Source organism: Vombatus ursinus, unplaced genomic scaffold (assembly GCF_900497805.2).
Source record: "Vombatus ursinus unplaced genomic scaffold, bare-nosed wombat genome assembly UNPS02014828.1, whole genome shotgun sequence".
NCBI classification, from domain to species: domain Eukaryota; kingdom Metazoa; phylum Chordata; class Mammalia; order Diprotodontia; family Vombatidae; genus Vombatus; species Vombatus ursinus.
Window position 1 is genome coordinate 1,458,252 of NW_020954606.1, and position 15,241 is coordinate 1,473,492.

The window sequence follows — 15,241 nt, forward strand, 5'->3', positions numbered from 1 at the left end:
TTATTACATGAAATTTGCAGTATTAAAATCCATTTGTGGTGAATGTATAATATAATCTTTTATTTCAATGCCTCATCATGACATGAAGGTAAGCTTGGGATTTCAAAGGTTGGTTCAGAGAAATACGGGCCCTGGTAAGTTTACCAAGTTTTCTCAGACCCCAGAGGTGGAATGTGTCTTTGGCTAAGGACCAGCATAGCTAAGATCACAGAGATTTCTCACCAGCAGGTTGGGTGCAGAGTGATGAATTTTTATTTTTTTATTTTTTTTTGTGGTTTCCTTAAAAAATATTTTACCATTACTTAATATCTCTGTCTCCCACTACTGCCTCCCTAACCCAAAACAGTTTCTAAAACTCTCATAAAAATGTGCGAAGTCTAGCAAAACAATTTCCCACGTTGGCCGGGTCCAAACCTGCATGAATCATTTTGGATTTGGAGTCCAAGGTGGTGAATTTTTAAAGCATGGCAGCTCACAAAGCGTGTGTCCTAAGATTGGTTTCAATCTATTGCCAGATAATCACACTGATGAAATCACAGAGCCTTGAAATATGGATGAAGAACTTACTATGTGGTGTAGCTGGCTTTTTTTTCAACATTTATTTCAATTTGAATATTAAATCATATATTTGGCTTTTAAAGCCCTTCAAAACCTGGCCCCTTCCTACCCTTCCAGTCATCCTACACAATTCAGGAGTGGGGAACCTGTGGCCTCAAGGCAACAAGTGACCTTCTAGGTCCTTGGGTGCAGCCTTTTCACTGAGTCCGACTTTTACAGAACAAATCCTTTTACTAAGGGGATTTATTCTATGAAGTTTGGATTCGGTCAGAGGGCTGCACTTGAGGACCTCGAGGGCCACACGTGGCCTCGAGGCCGCAAGTTCCCCATCCTCGTCCCTTTTACATACTCTGTGGTAAAGCTACATTGGCCTTCATGCTGTTCCTCATGCACGACCGTCCATCTCTGTCTTCTGGCTTAGATGCCTTTCACTGACTGTCCTCCATGTCTGAAATACTCTTCTTCCTCACCTCAACCTCCTGGCTTCCCAGGCCTTTTTCAAGACCGAGCTCAAATCCCATCTTCTGTCATGTTTTCCTTATAGGTGTTTACCATGTTGAATAGGTAGACTTTAGAGATGGAAAGGACTTTAGAGATCATTTTTGCATGATATTGGTGCTCAATGAAACACCTAGTAAAGGTACACTAATGAGAAAATGGTAGAATTTCCTCCCTGGGCTAAGTGAGAGTCAGAAAAGTGAAATGTCCCCTCTAAGGTCACATGGCTACCTAGCAGCAAAGCCTAGAGGCAAAGCCTAGATTGGAACCCAGATCTTCTACCTTGTGCTCCGTCCAGTAACACTCATTGCTTTCCAAACAGCTGTTAAACCCAATTTTTCATGTATGTTTCATGAATTCGTGATTTTCTGTTGACATATCCTATATGATTTACGTCCTAATTGACTGTATATATGTTTATACTCTTGCTATTAACTTCTTGGTTTAAAAATTGTAACATATGAAGCCAATTCTTCCTCATACAGTCCCTGTTAGTCTTATGCTTGGCTATGCACACTAACTCTGTCCACCTGGTAGTCTGTGTATTAGACCGTGCCCTGCCCTGGGAACAATGCATCCCCTTTCTTCAAGTGCCTAAGCCAGCAACCACCTCTATTTGGGAAGTCATTTTTAAAAGCACCAGTAACCATTTGTTTTGAACAAAATAGTTGTACTTACCAAACAACACTTTATTGACTTTACTGACCTTAATGAATTAAGACATCTTGTCCTAAAACTCTGGCCTAGAAGCCAAGATAACCTGGGTTCCAGTTTTGCTTCTGATACACCCTGGCTGTACCATGCTGGGCAAATCTCTAAGACTATAAGATGCGGAGAAGGTGCTGACCTGCATTAGTAGAGGGAGTTTTCTCATTGGGAGTTCCTAAGTATATTAGTATGTTGGAGCCAGCTCATAGGAAAGCCAATTGTTAAATTTCCAATGTGAGCAATTAGACCTCTCTAATAAGTAAACATTACAAATCAGGACTTGATTTGTTGCTTGTCTAAACTTAAAAAAGTGATGAATATAATGTTAATAATGCAAATTAAACTTAAAATTCTGCTGTGGGTACATTTCCACCCTGGAAAGCCAATTGTTAAACATTTACCAGCATACATTTGCCTGTACCAATGAAATCACAGGTCCAGTTATTATATGGATACTATAGATCCCTATATATAGGATATTATAGGGATACATATATATATATACATATATATATATATGTATATGATATTACAGGGGTATCCTGATCCTTATCCAAAAAGAGGGAGGAATTTAAGCATCATGAAGTACATTTGGCTCTTTATAGGTTTATAGATTTGAGTTTATACTTTGCATGAGTAACTTATTGGTAAAGACCACTTTGAATTTTAAGATTTCATTATTCATGATATTATGTTGATCATATCAATGACATAAAACTATACTATAATAGACTCATTAATAATAAACATTAGCATAACCTTAGTTTATCAGCAATCATACCTGCTATGTAATTATTGATAATAATAATAAAAGCTAGCATTTTTTAGTGCTTTAAGGTTTGCAAAATGCTTAATATAAATTATCTCATTTGGTCTTCACAACAACCCTTGGAGGTAGGTGCTTTTTTTGTCCCCATTTTACAGATGAGAAAACTGAGTCTGAGAGAGGTTAAGAGTCTTACCAAGGGTCACATAGCTTGTAAGTGTCTGAGACAGAATTTTAACTCGGGTTTTCTAGACTCCAAGTCTGGCACTCTATTCAGTTATATTTGCAAAGAAGTTTTATTTCTGAAATATTATAATATCCCTCCCCATGCAGCCCTCATCTTACCTGGAGAGATATGCAACATTTGGTCGTGTGGACCTCTGAATACGACCCTCTGGCCATCAATCCTGGTTGGAAGAAGAATGGGGCAGGATTGATGGTGAATAGTCGATTTGGATTTGGGTTACTTAATGCTAAGGCTCTGGTGGATTTAGCTGATCCTAAAACTTGGAGAGGTGTCCCTGAGAAGAAGGAGTGCATTGTAAAAGACAACAACTTTGAGCCCAAGTAAGAAATTCCTTGGCCTTTTATTCTGACTTCCATTTGTCATACTATTTGATTACAGCATCTGATGTCTGAAAGAACTTTCTCAGGGCTCTGAGTACTCAGCAGCAGCTAAGATAACCTCCCTTCTTCTCCCTCCCATATCTCACTTCTGCTTTTGTGCCATTGAGGGAGAAGGAGATCAACAGTGTCCTCTGTGGGATGCTAGAAAATCCTTATGGGTGACTTGATGGTTAAAGGACATATATTGTATAATATAGACGTAGAACCGTTCCCCCCTCTGCTTTATATTGAAGAGGAATTGAGACCCCGAGAGGTTAAATGACTTGTCCATGGTCATATAGAACAGAGAGTAGGTCTTGGATCCAGGCCTTAGCTCCAATACAACTGCTTCTAAACCATACCAATATCTATTTTTACAGACTGCTCATCTTTAGTCTCTGTTCTTGTAGTTTTTCTTCATATCATGTAATTTGTTATACGGTATTTTTACACTGAATATTTTTCATTATTTATGTACATTTCACCTAGAAATTGCCCATAGATGTATCAAGTTATAGCACAGAAGCAGACCAGGTTATGATTGGTTTCTATTCCCACAATCATTGTAATTAATATTATACTAGAGACACTAAAATCATGTCAAAAATAATAGATTGTGTTTACATAGTGCAAAATGATTACAAAATGCTTTACACGTATTATCTCATTTGATCTTCATGATAGCCCATGAGTTATGGAATGCAATACTCTTATCACAATTTTTAAAAAAAGAAAGAAACTAACACCAAGACAAATAAAGGGACTTGCCTGGAGTCACACAACTAAATAAGCAGTAGAGTTTGGGCCTCCTTACACCAAGCAGTGGGATTGTTTCATAGCTGAAACCACATTATTAAAACCTGGTCACGGCAGCTGTGCTCAACTACAATCTATCTGTCTCACCACCTAGTTGCCTCATTGATCATCGGCTGGACTAATTGGCCTCTAATTTCTTTTCCATTTCTGAGATAAATACCTAAACCTTCTTGGTTATAGTCCAAAGCATTACATTCTAGAGCAAATAGTATTATAACACAATTTCAGGTTATCTTATTCATATTTTCTAATATATGTCAACTACCAACCTTGTTTCAGAATCCATCTTCATAATACAAAAAAAAGGCCCCTGCTGATACAATGTAGGATGCCTGTATATCCACACATATAAAATTTACTGAATTTGATAAAAAGCTTATTTATTTATAACCCTTAACTTTTTTTAGGTCATTGAAAGCTGATGGAGTAGTTACTATTGAAATCCCCACAAAAGCCTGTGAAGGACAAGAAAATTCCATCAAGTCTTTGGAACATGTGCAATTTGAAGCAACAATCGAATACTCACGGAGAGGAGACCTTCATGTCACACTCACCTCTGCCGCTGGTACAGAGAAGAGATGGTTTTTTTGTTTGTTTGTTTTTGCCCCTCCTTCCAAAGTCATTTAAGTCCTTATTTAAATGCCTGTAGAATTTGTTATGTTCAAGGAATAGTTTGCTACAGAGTGCCTAAAGGATAACTTCAAGTCTATAAGTAATGTGTTTGAGGCTGAGTTCCCATTGCTCATTTGGATAAGTGGTGAATAAGATCTATGGAAAGTGAGCCTGTTGACTCAAATTTCCCCAGTTTATAAGCTTATGACTCACAAAGAATTCTCATACTTTGAGGAGGATTTTTCAAATCCTAACATTGATCGCGATGTTCTTCATATAGTTACTATTCCAGGAATCCTTTTTTTTAATTTTCCACAGGCAATACTTTTAAATGACCATTTATTATCTCCTGTTTTCATGTCACTTACATTGCCCAACATGTCTCTTGTTCCACTCTCTCCCTGAAAACCATCCCTATAACAAAGAATGAAAAAGAGAGGGGGAAACAGTGGAGCAAGATTAACCATCAACCAGAACTGACATTATCTGCAGTGATCTATGCCCATAGTCCCTCACCTCCTCTAAGAAAGCAGGGAGTTACAGACTGAAGCATATTATTTTTTACTTTCTTTTCCTTCTTTTCTTCTTTCTTTTTCTTTCTTTCTTTCTTTCTTCCTTCTTTCTTCTCTCCTTCACTCCCTCCCTTCCTGCCTTTCTCCCTTTCTTCCTTCCTTTCTTCTTTCTTTTTCTTTCTTTCCTTTCTTTCTATTTTTCTTTTCAAGTCTTCTTATGCAAAATGACTAATTTGGAAACGTTTTACATGATTACACATGTATAACCTATATCAGATTGCTTACCATCTCAGTGAGGGGAAAGGGAGGGAAGGGGGGATAGAATTTGGAACTCAAAACTTAAAAAAAAATGTTAAAAAATGTTTTAACAAGTAATTGGGAATAATAAAATATTATTAAAAAAAGAAAGCTGGGACTTGAGTTCTCATTGCTCTTCTTTGGGAATAGTTTGGCCAATATAATTTCTCAGCATTCAGTTTCAATTGTTGGGTTGTTGTTTCCATTTACATTAAAGTCACTGTGTATATTGTTCTCCTAGTTCTGCTCACTTCACTTTGCAACAATTCATATAATTGTACTATCCTATGCTCTCTTGTACTCATCTCTTGTGGCACAGTAATATTCCATCACATTGATTTACCACAATTTGTTTGACAATATGTTATTAAATTATACTTGTTAAGCCCCAGAGGGCTAATTCCACTTCCAATATGTGCAGTAGACCAAAGTAGTTTAGGTACATCTTGCTCAGTTTAAAGGGGTTTAAAAAAAACAGAGTTTCCCTAATATGAATGGAATGGGCCTTTATGCACTTTGTAGAAGGTTTTTGAGATGGAAGATGTAAAAGTTCTTTGTAAAGTACAAGTCATTATTATTAAAAGCTTTGATACATGCCTCTTTGAAAGTGAGGTCTTAGGAAACTATATTTCTCAAAATTCAAGCAAAGTAAAGATGTATTGCCACCGAGGTAAGATGGATCCTTAGAATGGCCACACTCCCTTTCTGAAAGGATTCATGATATGATCAGTCTGATATTTGGAAAAGACTGACATCTGAGAAAGTATAGTGTCATGGAAAAGAATCCTGGGCTTGGAATCAAGAGAAACTTGGGTTCACATCCTGGCTCGGAAAGCTGTGTGACCATGGGCATGTCACTTTACCTTTCTGAGCCTCAGTTTCCTCACCTGTAAAATGGGGATATGAATAAGAACACTGCTTATCTCACAGGATTCTTGTAATGATCTAATGAGAGAATGTATGTTGGATTTTGCATATCAAAAAGTGCTATATAAATGTCACGCCTTAAGCTTCCCATACTTCTTACAACCTGCCGTGTAGACTAGGGCCTACACTGAAGCTCACTAGCTCTTTTGATTCAGGAGATAAATGGCTGCTAATGGCTCTGGGAGGAGACTGGAATTCAGTTATCATTACATTTCTGGCTCTGCCCCTAGTTTGTTGTGTAAACATAGGTCAGCTAATTCATATATTTCTATTTGAGTATTAAGTGGTTGCTCTATAATTTACATTTAATGATCTCTGAAAACTGTGAATCTTTCTCTTTATAAAGTGATAATGTGCCTGAAAAGTATTTATGCCCCTTGAATCTTTCTTTTGAATGTTGCTTAAATGTAGCTCTCAGCTCTTTGTATTCAAATGAACTTATACATTCCCCTTTCCTTATGAATGGCTATATTCTGGCCTTGTACTGAAAGGAGATTTTGAGAACTCATTGCTATCCAAGCATCAATTTTTTACTAGCTAGATTTTATCCAAATAACAAATACCAATTACCTGAAGTAATTTCCCTTACTTCATCCACTAATGTTAGTCAGTCAGTCAATAAACATTTATTAAGTGCCTATTGCATGACAGTCACTGTGCTAAGAGACAGATGTGTGTGTTTTGTTTTTGTTTTTGTATCAACACAGGAACCAGTACTGTGCTATTGGCTGAAAGAGAGAGAGATACATCACCCAATGGTTTTAAGAACTGGGACTTCATGTCTGTTCACACGTGGGGAGAGGATCCAGTAGGCACCTGGGCTTTACGAATTACTGATATGGTATGTAGATATGTGTATGGGTGTGTGTGTGTGTGTGTGTGTGTGTGTGTGTGTGTGTGTGTGATGGGAAAGGTATGAAAGTGAATTTATGGTAGATAAGCAAAGTTCTCAGAGCATGTCGTTGGGGATGTTAAAGGTTTGGAAATGGGCATCAACATTTATCAGGGCATTAAAGGAATGTGACTGCTACTTAGTAGAAAAGTTGGAAGAAAATACAGTTATCCCTTCCACATAGTGACTTTCCCTATCATGGTTTCAGCATATCCTAGGTTGGTATAAGAAATTAAATGGAATTTTTGGGGAGTTTTGCAGAAGCCACAGATGACACAGAAAAAGTTTAGAAGCCCAGAAATGCATAAAATATATGCATAGTATTATATAATACCAACATATTTTATCTTCTAACATCATAATAATTCAGACTTCTTCTCTGGTATGAAGGGAGGGCCAAAAAATTTTACATGGATTTTCCAGATCATGGGGGTTCTGTGCTCCTAACCCCCATGATGTGGAAGGAATGATTGTATCATTTGTAGAAATTTACACATTCAGATGTATGGATAATAGTAGAAAAAGAAGCTCAGGGAACTGAAATTTTGTCAGTAACACTGGAAGCCACACCACATACGCATAAAGTGACTCACCTTGGCAAGCCTGATCCAATCATTTTGCTCCTCTTGATGAAGAATGTGAATTACTCCCTGACTGCTTATTCAAATGGCTGAATGATCCATCTATGTAACTGGTCAAATTGTTTTTGCCATGGTATAGTATAGATATTACATCTACCTATAGTACAGATATTACATCTAGTCTGGTACAATTTAGAGATGTGGGTAAGAAGTAGTAAGGTGTGGTTTGATAGAAAGCTGTCCTGGCAGTTAGAAAGAACTGGGTTCAAATCCCACCTCTGACATCCTGGCTGTGGGAGCCAAGGCAAGGCACTTCAGCATCCCAGGCAACTCTCTAAGATTATAATTGTACAGCAGCTGCCACTCTGCATTGATAAAGGAAGCTTCTTCATTGGAGGAAATGAATACTAATATATTACAATATATACCAATGAAATTACAGGTCTGTATTGGGAAGAAAAAAAATAAAGCTACATTGTGGATTTTCTAAATTCTGTACTTCCATGAAGTGAGATACAGAGGAATTTATTTTTTACTTCTCTCCCTAACACAAAATGATGTTCATGATAGGCAATCATAAAGAGAGAATAGATCAGAATGTCTGAACAGAGAACCTTTAGGAACTTAAGATTCTTATGCATTATCCTTCAAGCAATTACTGCCATATTTTCCTTTAGGATAGGGCAGATTGAAAAATGAATGAATTTACTCAGCATGTATAAGATTTGAGGTGTGAAATTTCCTCCAAAAGTGAATTCTTGAGAATCAGAGGTATCAGATTTCTATATCAAATTAAAATGGTATAATAGAAACAATTTAAAACATTTTCTTGCATCTATTCAGAATTGAAATCAACGCAGTTTTAGTTACTATTTTTTTAATTCTTGAAAAATAGCTCTTCTTCCTCCCATAAAACACCTTAATGTTTCAAATTAAAAACAGAGCATCTCAGTCCTCTGAAATCATGGTTGGCCATTCCATCAATCAGATGATGATGAACTATACTACCCCCTTGACAGAGAGTGATGGACCTAAGGTGCAAAATGAAACAAATATTTTTGGACATTGACAATGTGGGAGTTTGTTTTTTTTAACTATGCATATTTGTTACAAGTTTTTTCTTTATTCTTTTAAATTGGAGGGAATGGGAGAAAGGGAAAATAAATGCCTGTTAAAAGAAAAATAAAATGGGGGCAGCTAGGTGGCACAGCAGATAGAGCACCTGCCCTTGAGTCAGGAGTTCCTAAGTTCAAATCCAGCCTCAGAAACATAACACTTACTACTTGTGTGACTCTGGGCGAGTCACTTAACCCCAATTGCCTCACCCAAAAATAAAATGAAATTTAAAAAGGAAATGAAATATATGAATATCTTCATCTTTTGGATATAGCAAAGAAGAATAAATTGAAGAAGTTACAGAATGTGCCATTTAACAGTTGTGTGACCATTATTTATTTTGTAGTTAGATTTCAGTAAATTGTAACTTGATCTTCGTATTATTATCCTTAACATTTTATTAGAGAAAATTATTTTCTCAAATTAAAAAAGTTTGCTATTTTCTTTTGTGCCTTTTATTATATGCGGTAGCAAAGTTTCCCTCCATGGGAACATACCTCCACTTTTATGATGGGAAAAAAAATCTTGAAACTACAGGCAACTTTTTAACAATATGTCAATTCTACAAAGTAAGGCTCACCTAAAGAGTTTAAATGTTTCATTGTCTAGGCAAGTAAACATTATTGGCCAGAGGGGGATGGGGGGAGGGGTGTTACCTGGATCTGAAGACATTGCTATTGCAGGTAATTGGAAGGAGCCTAATGATTTCCTTCTTACTACATAAAGTACCATGTTTCTAAATTTCTTCTGGCAAATGTTTAACAATCATCTTTCCAGCAGGGGGAGAATGTACAAAGGACCCACTTTTCAGTTTAATCTGCATTATTAATATTTTCTCCATCACTTAAGCCTAGATATCAACAAAATCATAAATCAAACCCCAATTTGTAGCATGTCTACTTTTTTGGGGGAAGGGGGGAGGCAACTGAGGTTAAGTGACTTTCCCAGGGTCACACAGCTAGTAAGTGTCAAGAGTCTGAGACTAGATTTGAACTCAGGTCCTCCTAACTCCAGAGCTAGTGCTCGATCCACTGCACCACCTAGCTGCCCTGTAGCATGTCTGTTTTTGAGGTGTAAATGCTTATACTGAAAATTTTACAGTTGGTTCTGGGGAATCAGATCAAGCTGGCTCCAGCACACCCTGTATGTTTCTATCAGATATTATAATAAGATGTTAATCATGAACCTGAAGGATGCTTAAGGATCTATTTTGAGGAAAGTCGAACACATTCAAAGCCCACCACAAATAATGTCTGTACTTATTCGTTAGTCTGGAAGAATGGAAAATGAAGGAAGAATTGTGAACTGGAAACTGATTTTGCATGGGACTTCCACCCAGCCAGAACACATGAAACAGCCTCGTGTCTATACTTCTTATAATGCTGTGCAGAATGACAGGAGAGGAGTGGAGAAGATGGCCGATTCTGTGGAGGTCTGTATATGTCTCTTTTCTTTGTAAATTGCTATGCAGCTACTTTCAAAAGACCTCCATGGTATCCTGCTACTCCAAAGGATTAATGTGACCTCCCTAAAGTGGCTCATTTGTGATGACAGTATAGTTCAGATACCTAGAAAAACCCAAACCATTTTCTTTAAGAGAAAACATGTTTTCTCTAGCATTTAGGTCCTATATTACTCCTGGCTCACATTCATATATCATTTTGAAATTTACAAAATGTTTCCTTCACAAAAACCCTTAAAGGAAGTTAGTGTAAACATTATTGCTCTTATTTTTAAGAAGTGGAACCTGAGACTCAGAGAAGTACATTGAATTTCCCCAAGGTCTAATGATTAATGTTAGAGCAGAGCCTTGAACCCGAGCCTTGTGGTTCCAAGCACAGTATTCTTTCCTATACACCACACTCCCTTGTTTTCTCCTCTTCCAATCATCTCCTCTTTCTCCCAACTCCTAAGTTCCCTGGGGTTCCATCTATCATAAAGATTTATTTTAATCTACCCAATGATAGATGAACTTTTTCTCTTTTGAACTCACAGAGCACTATTTATGCAACTTCAATTTTATCTATCTTACTCTGATTTGTATTTAAGTTCTTTACATACTTGTAACCTCCCTAAAAGAATGTAAGCTTCTTGAGAAAAGGGGCTATGTTTTCAATCAATCAATAATCATTTAGTAAGCCCCTACTATGTTTCAGGGACTGGGCTAGATAGCAGGGATACAAAGTTAAAAATGAAGCAGTCTCTGGCCTCAAAAAGTTCACCTTCTATCGAGGGAGACAAAATGTACAAATATAAATATATAATTATAAATCTAGAGCTGGGAGACACTTTAGAAGCCACTTAATCTGATCCCCTCATTTTATAGGTGAGGAAACCAGTGCCGATAGGGGTGAAGTAACTTGACCCTAGAATGTAATTGGAGGGTGGGAAGAGGGGAAGGGAAAGTACCGGTAGCAGGGAGAATTACCAAAAGAGCTTACAAAGGAAATGGAGTTTGAACTAAGATGTGAAGGAAACTAGAGATTCTCAGAGACAGAGGTGAAGAGGGCGTGCTCTGCAGGCATAAGGGACAGCCTGCAGAGGTATTATCATGTATGAGGAATAGAAAGAAGACCAGTGCAGCTGGAATGAAGAATGTATGAAAGGAAATAATGTATAAGACTGGAAACATGAGTTGGAACCAGGTTGTGAAGGATTTTAAATACCAGACATCAACTTAATAAAATTAGACATTGAATGAACAAATAGATAAATAAATTTGCTATTTTGACTCCCTTTTTTCTTGTCTGTAATTCAATTCCCATGATATTTTTATTATAAATGGCAAGATTTTATATGTAAAATCACTTTGATAATAAACTATTAAGTCCTAGGATTATCATTATATTCCTATACCCATGAGGACTGAGATTGTATTTTTTTTTCACTTCTCTGTCCCTTTAGTAGTGTTGGTTTAATTGAATTAAAACTAATAATACTTTTTCAATTCACTAAAGTTACAGATCATACAGGTTAAGAAAGTCCAAATTATGATGTTATTTAGATGGTCTAGTTAAAGTACATACATACCAAAGCTTGAATTAGTCTTTTTTTCTATGTAAATAAACACTTTTTTTTAACAAATGCATTATATTAGAGAATTCCCTGAAATCATTAGGTTTTATGACTTCTATAATCCCTTCTAAGGTTTTATCATAACTAAAATAAAAATTGTGGGATCCACAGTACTTCTTATCAGTACTAGTTTCTTTTATTATCAGATGAAGAAAGACCATTGCAATATCATTTATAAGAATATTAGCAGTATGTCAGCTCATTCATTGGAAAAGAATCTCGTTGTAGAGTATGAATAATTAAATTGATGTTTATAGGTAGTCTCTAAATTTATAATTTGTGAGAAAGGGGACATTCTGATCTTTTTTTCTACCACTATGCTTTTAAATATTGGACCAGTATAATAGAATAGTCCACAGGGGCAGAATGGGGTAATGGAAAGAATACTAGATTTAGAATTGAAGGGCCTAGGTTTAAATCCCAATTTTGCTATTTACTTACTGTGTATGTCGGAAAAATCACTTGGCCTCTCTGGGTCTTAGTTTCCTCATCTGTAAAAAGAGGGCTTTGCACTAGGTGATTTCTAAAGTCCTTTTGTTGTAGTTCGGTGTTTCAGTCATGTCCAACTCTTTCTGACCCCATGTGGGGTTTTCTTGGCAAGGATAATGGAGTGGTTTGTCATTTCCTTCTCTGGCTCATTTTACAGATGAGGAAACTGAGGCAAAGAGGGTTAAGTGACTTGCCCAAGGTTACACAGCTAGTAAGTATCTGAGGCTAGATTTGAACTCAGGAAGATGAGTTTTTCTGATTCTAAGCCTGTTGCTATATCCACTGTGCCACCTCTAAAGTCCTATGGTAATGTTAACTAAATACATATAATGTTCAAGATGTCATGTTGGCATAAAAGATAAAAAGATGAAAAATAATAATTCCTGACCTTATTAAGGATTTTACAGTGTGATAGCAGGGTTTGAACAAATAAAGAAAAAAGTATGATATGAGGTAGAATGAGAAAAGGAAAAAGAAAAGATTCAGAAAAAAAGAACTGTTGGAAAATTTGAGATGGAAGAGATCAATTTTCATCTGTGTAGTTGCTGATGCATGTGTACTCCACAAATATCTTTTTAAAAAATCAAAATAGCAGGGCAGGTAGGTGGCACAGTGGATAGAGCACCAGCCCTGAAGTCAGGAGGACCTGAGTTCAAATCCAACCTCAGACCAAACACTTGACACTTGCTAGCTGTGTGACCCTGGGCAAGTCACTTGACCTCAGTTGCCTAAAAAAAAAATATCAAAATACCAATGGCCACTCTGTGGTGTTTTTTCTTTTGTTTTGTTTTAGGACCAGGCCACCCCAGAGAGCCTTCACGAAAGCCCCCAGCCCTCTAAAAGCTCCACTCCCCCAAGCGACAGCAGCAGTGACAAGTCGATGGAGAAAACACCTTCCAGGGCCATGCTCCAACTCCTCCAAAGTGCTTTCAGCAAACAGGGAGCCCCCAATCAAGCAGCAAAGAGTCAGGCGGATGAAAAGCTGAAGATCCCCTATGAACATTTCTATCAAGCTCTGGAAAAGTTAAACAAACCGTCCCAGTTGAAAAACGCCGAGAACAGCCTGTATAGTGACTATGTGGACCTTTTCTACAATACGAAGCCGTACAAGCACAGGGATGATCGGCTGCTCCAGGCTCTGGTCGACATTCTGAAGGAAGGCAACTGACGCGAGGCGGTCTCCTGAGCCGGAAATGTTCATTCTTCCTCCCTTCTCTTGTATCCTGCCTGTGACTGATGTAGGTTTTACGTTTTCTTCATATGATTATGTTCTTGCTTCTCACTGCTGTCGTGTACATAAACACATGCACATGCACACACTCATTCAAGCTCACATGTGCTTGCACATACACACATACACACACACACAAACACACACAAACACTTGCACACAATTTAGTACATATGGAGACGGAGTTTGCTTCCCGCTGAAAGCCTAGCTGTACTGGGGACAGTCAACAAGAGCTCGATTTAAAACATGTTTTCACAAGTGAAATGTTTTGTTTTGTTTTGTTTTTCTTTCTGGAATCAAAGTCCATTGGTGTTTCTCCTATCGTATTTCAAAACCGCTCTAAGCTGCCTCTCTTTTTCCAATTTTCGTTTCTCAAAAGAATAATAATTTAAAAAAAAAACTCTGGGCTACAAAACATTAAAAACAAAACTGCTGCAAAACACCAGGAGATGTGCCTACAGCCTTTTTTTCTGTCCCCTCCATAGCTGTTTCCTGTCTAGCAATGACTTTTAGGATTGTGGTTCTTACAACTAAAGGGCTCCCTAAATTACAAAAAGTCAGGATCATATATTTAGAGCTGGAGAGGCCTTTCCAGGTCATCCAGCCCCACCCCTCATTTTGCAGATGAAGAGCTGAGCCTTAAGGCCAACCATCCAGGTGGTTAAGTGGAAGGGCCAGGTTGGAACCTGAGGTCTCTTCTGACTCTTATTAATTTAAAAATCTAGTGCTCCTTCCACTGTACTAGAAAAGGGGAAATGAATTAAGTATGTGATTAATGTGGATCAATGAGGAACAAAAATGGAGTTTTGACCTGGATTATCTAGCTTACATAGTTAGCAAAATATATCCAACACTTTATATGGTGTAGAACCAGCCATTGAATTAAAACTTAGTGTTTTTCCTTCTTGGTTCTCCTTATTCTGAATTTTTTTCCTTTCCCCTTTATATGCCCCTTTCTCAGAGCTGAACTTTCAGTTCAATAAATAGTGTTCTGTATTTCACAAAGCAAAAATCAGGAAATAATTCTGAATGAGAACAGCCAAGAAAAAAAACACTCACAAATAAGCCAATACATTGCATAAAAGAGGATTTTCTGGTTTCTAAAATGTCAACCTGCTCTTTGGGCTCTAAGACCTCTTTCCTACTCTCTTTGTTTTTAGGTCCCTCATTCTCACTTCTTTACCAAAGATACCAGGCATGAATAACATTAATTAAAGGGAAAAAATTCCACACATGTTATTTTCAGACTGAATCTACATATTACAAAATAAAGGTGAGAATTTGTGTTACGCAGTTAATTTAGGCCATATCCGTGGAGAGCCAAATCAGATAATTCAGGCAAGGAAACAAAACCAAACCCAACAACACCAAAAGGACCCTAAATAAGTTATCTGGATGGGCATTTGCATCTCTGTAATAAATGCCAGTCCCTCCTTCACTGTGTATGTGCACTGAAGGCTTCTGTTTGCTTCTTGTTGCTGGTTGTAATGCTCCCTATAGCTTAGTAAGCAGTCCCAGGATTTTAAACGTGTGCAGATCAAAAAGCATTGTGAAGGT

General features: G+C 37.3%; 1 protein-coding gene across 1 annotated transcript in view; it reads left to right on the plus strand.

Moving 5' to 3' along the window:
• Nucleotides 1-13,621, plus strand: part of PCSK1 (proprotein convertase subtilisin/kexin type 1) — a 51,325-nt gene extending 37,704 nt beyond the window's left edge. Inside the window, exons 10-14 of the mRNA XM_027838495.1 lie at nucleotides 2,864-3,097; nucleotides 4,360-4,517; nucleotides 7,008-7,141; nucleotides 10,160-10,321; nucleotides 13,247-13,621. Of these exons, the coding sequence (XP_027694296.1) occupies nucleotides 2,864-3,097; nucleotides 4,360-4,517; nucleotides 7,008-7,141; nucleotides 10,160-10,321; nucleotides 13,247-13,621 (1,063 nt within the window). The remainder of the gene's footprint in view (nucleotides 1-2,863; nucleotides 3,098-4,359; nucleotides 4,518-7,007; nucleotides 7,142-10,159; nucleotides 10,322-13,246) is intronic.
• Nucleotides 13,622-15,241: the final 1,620 nt, after the last annotated feature.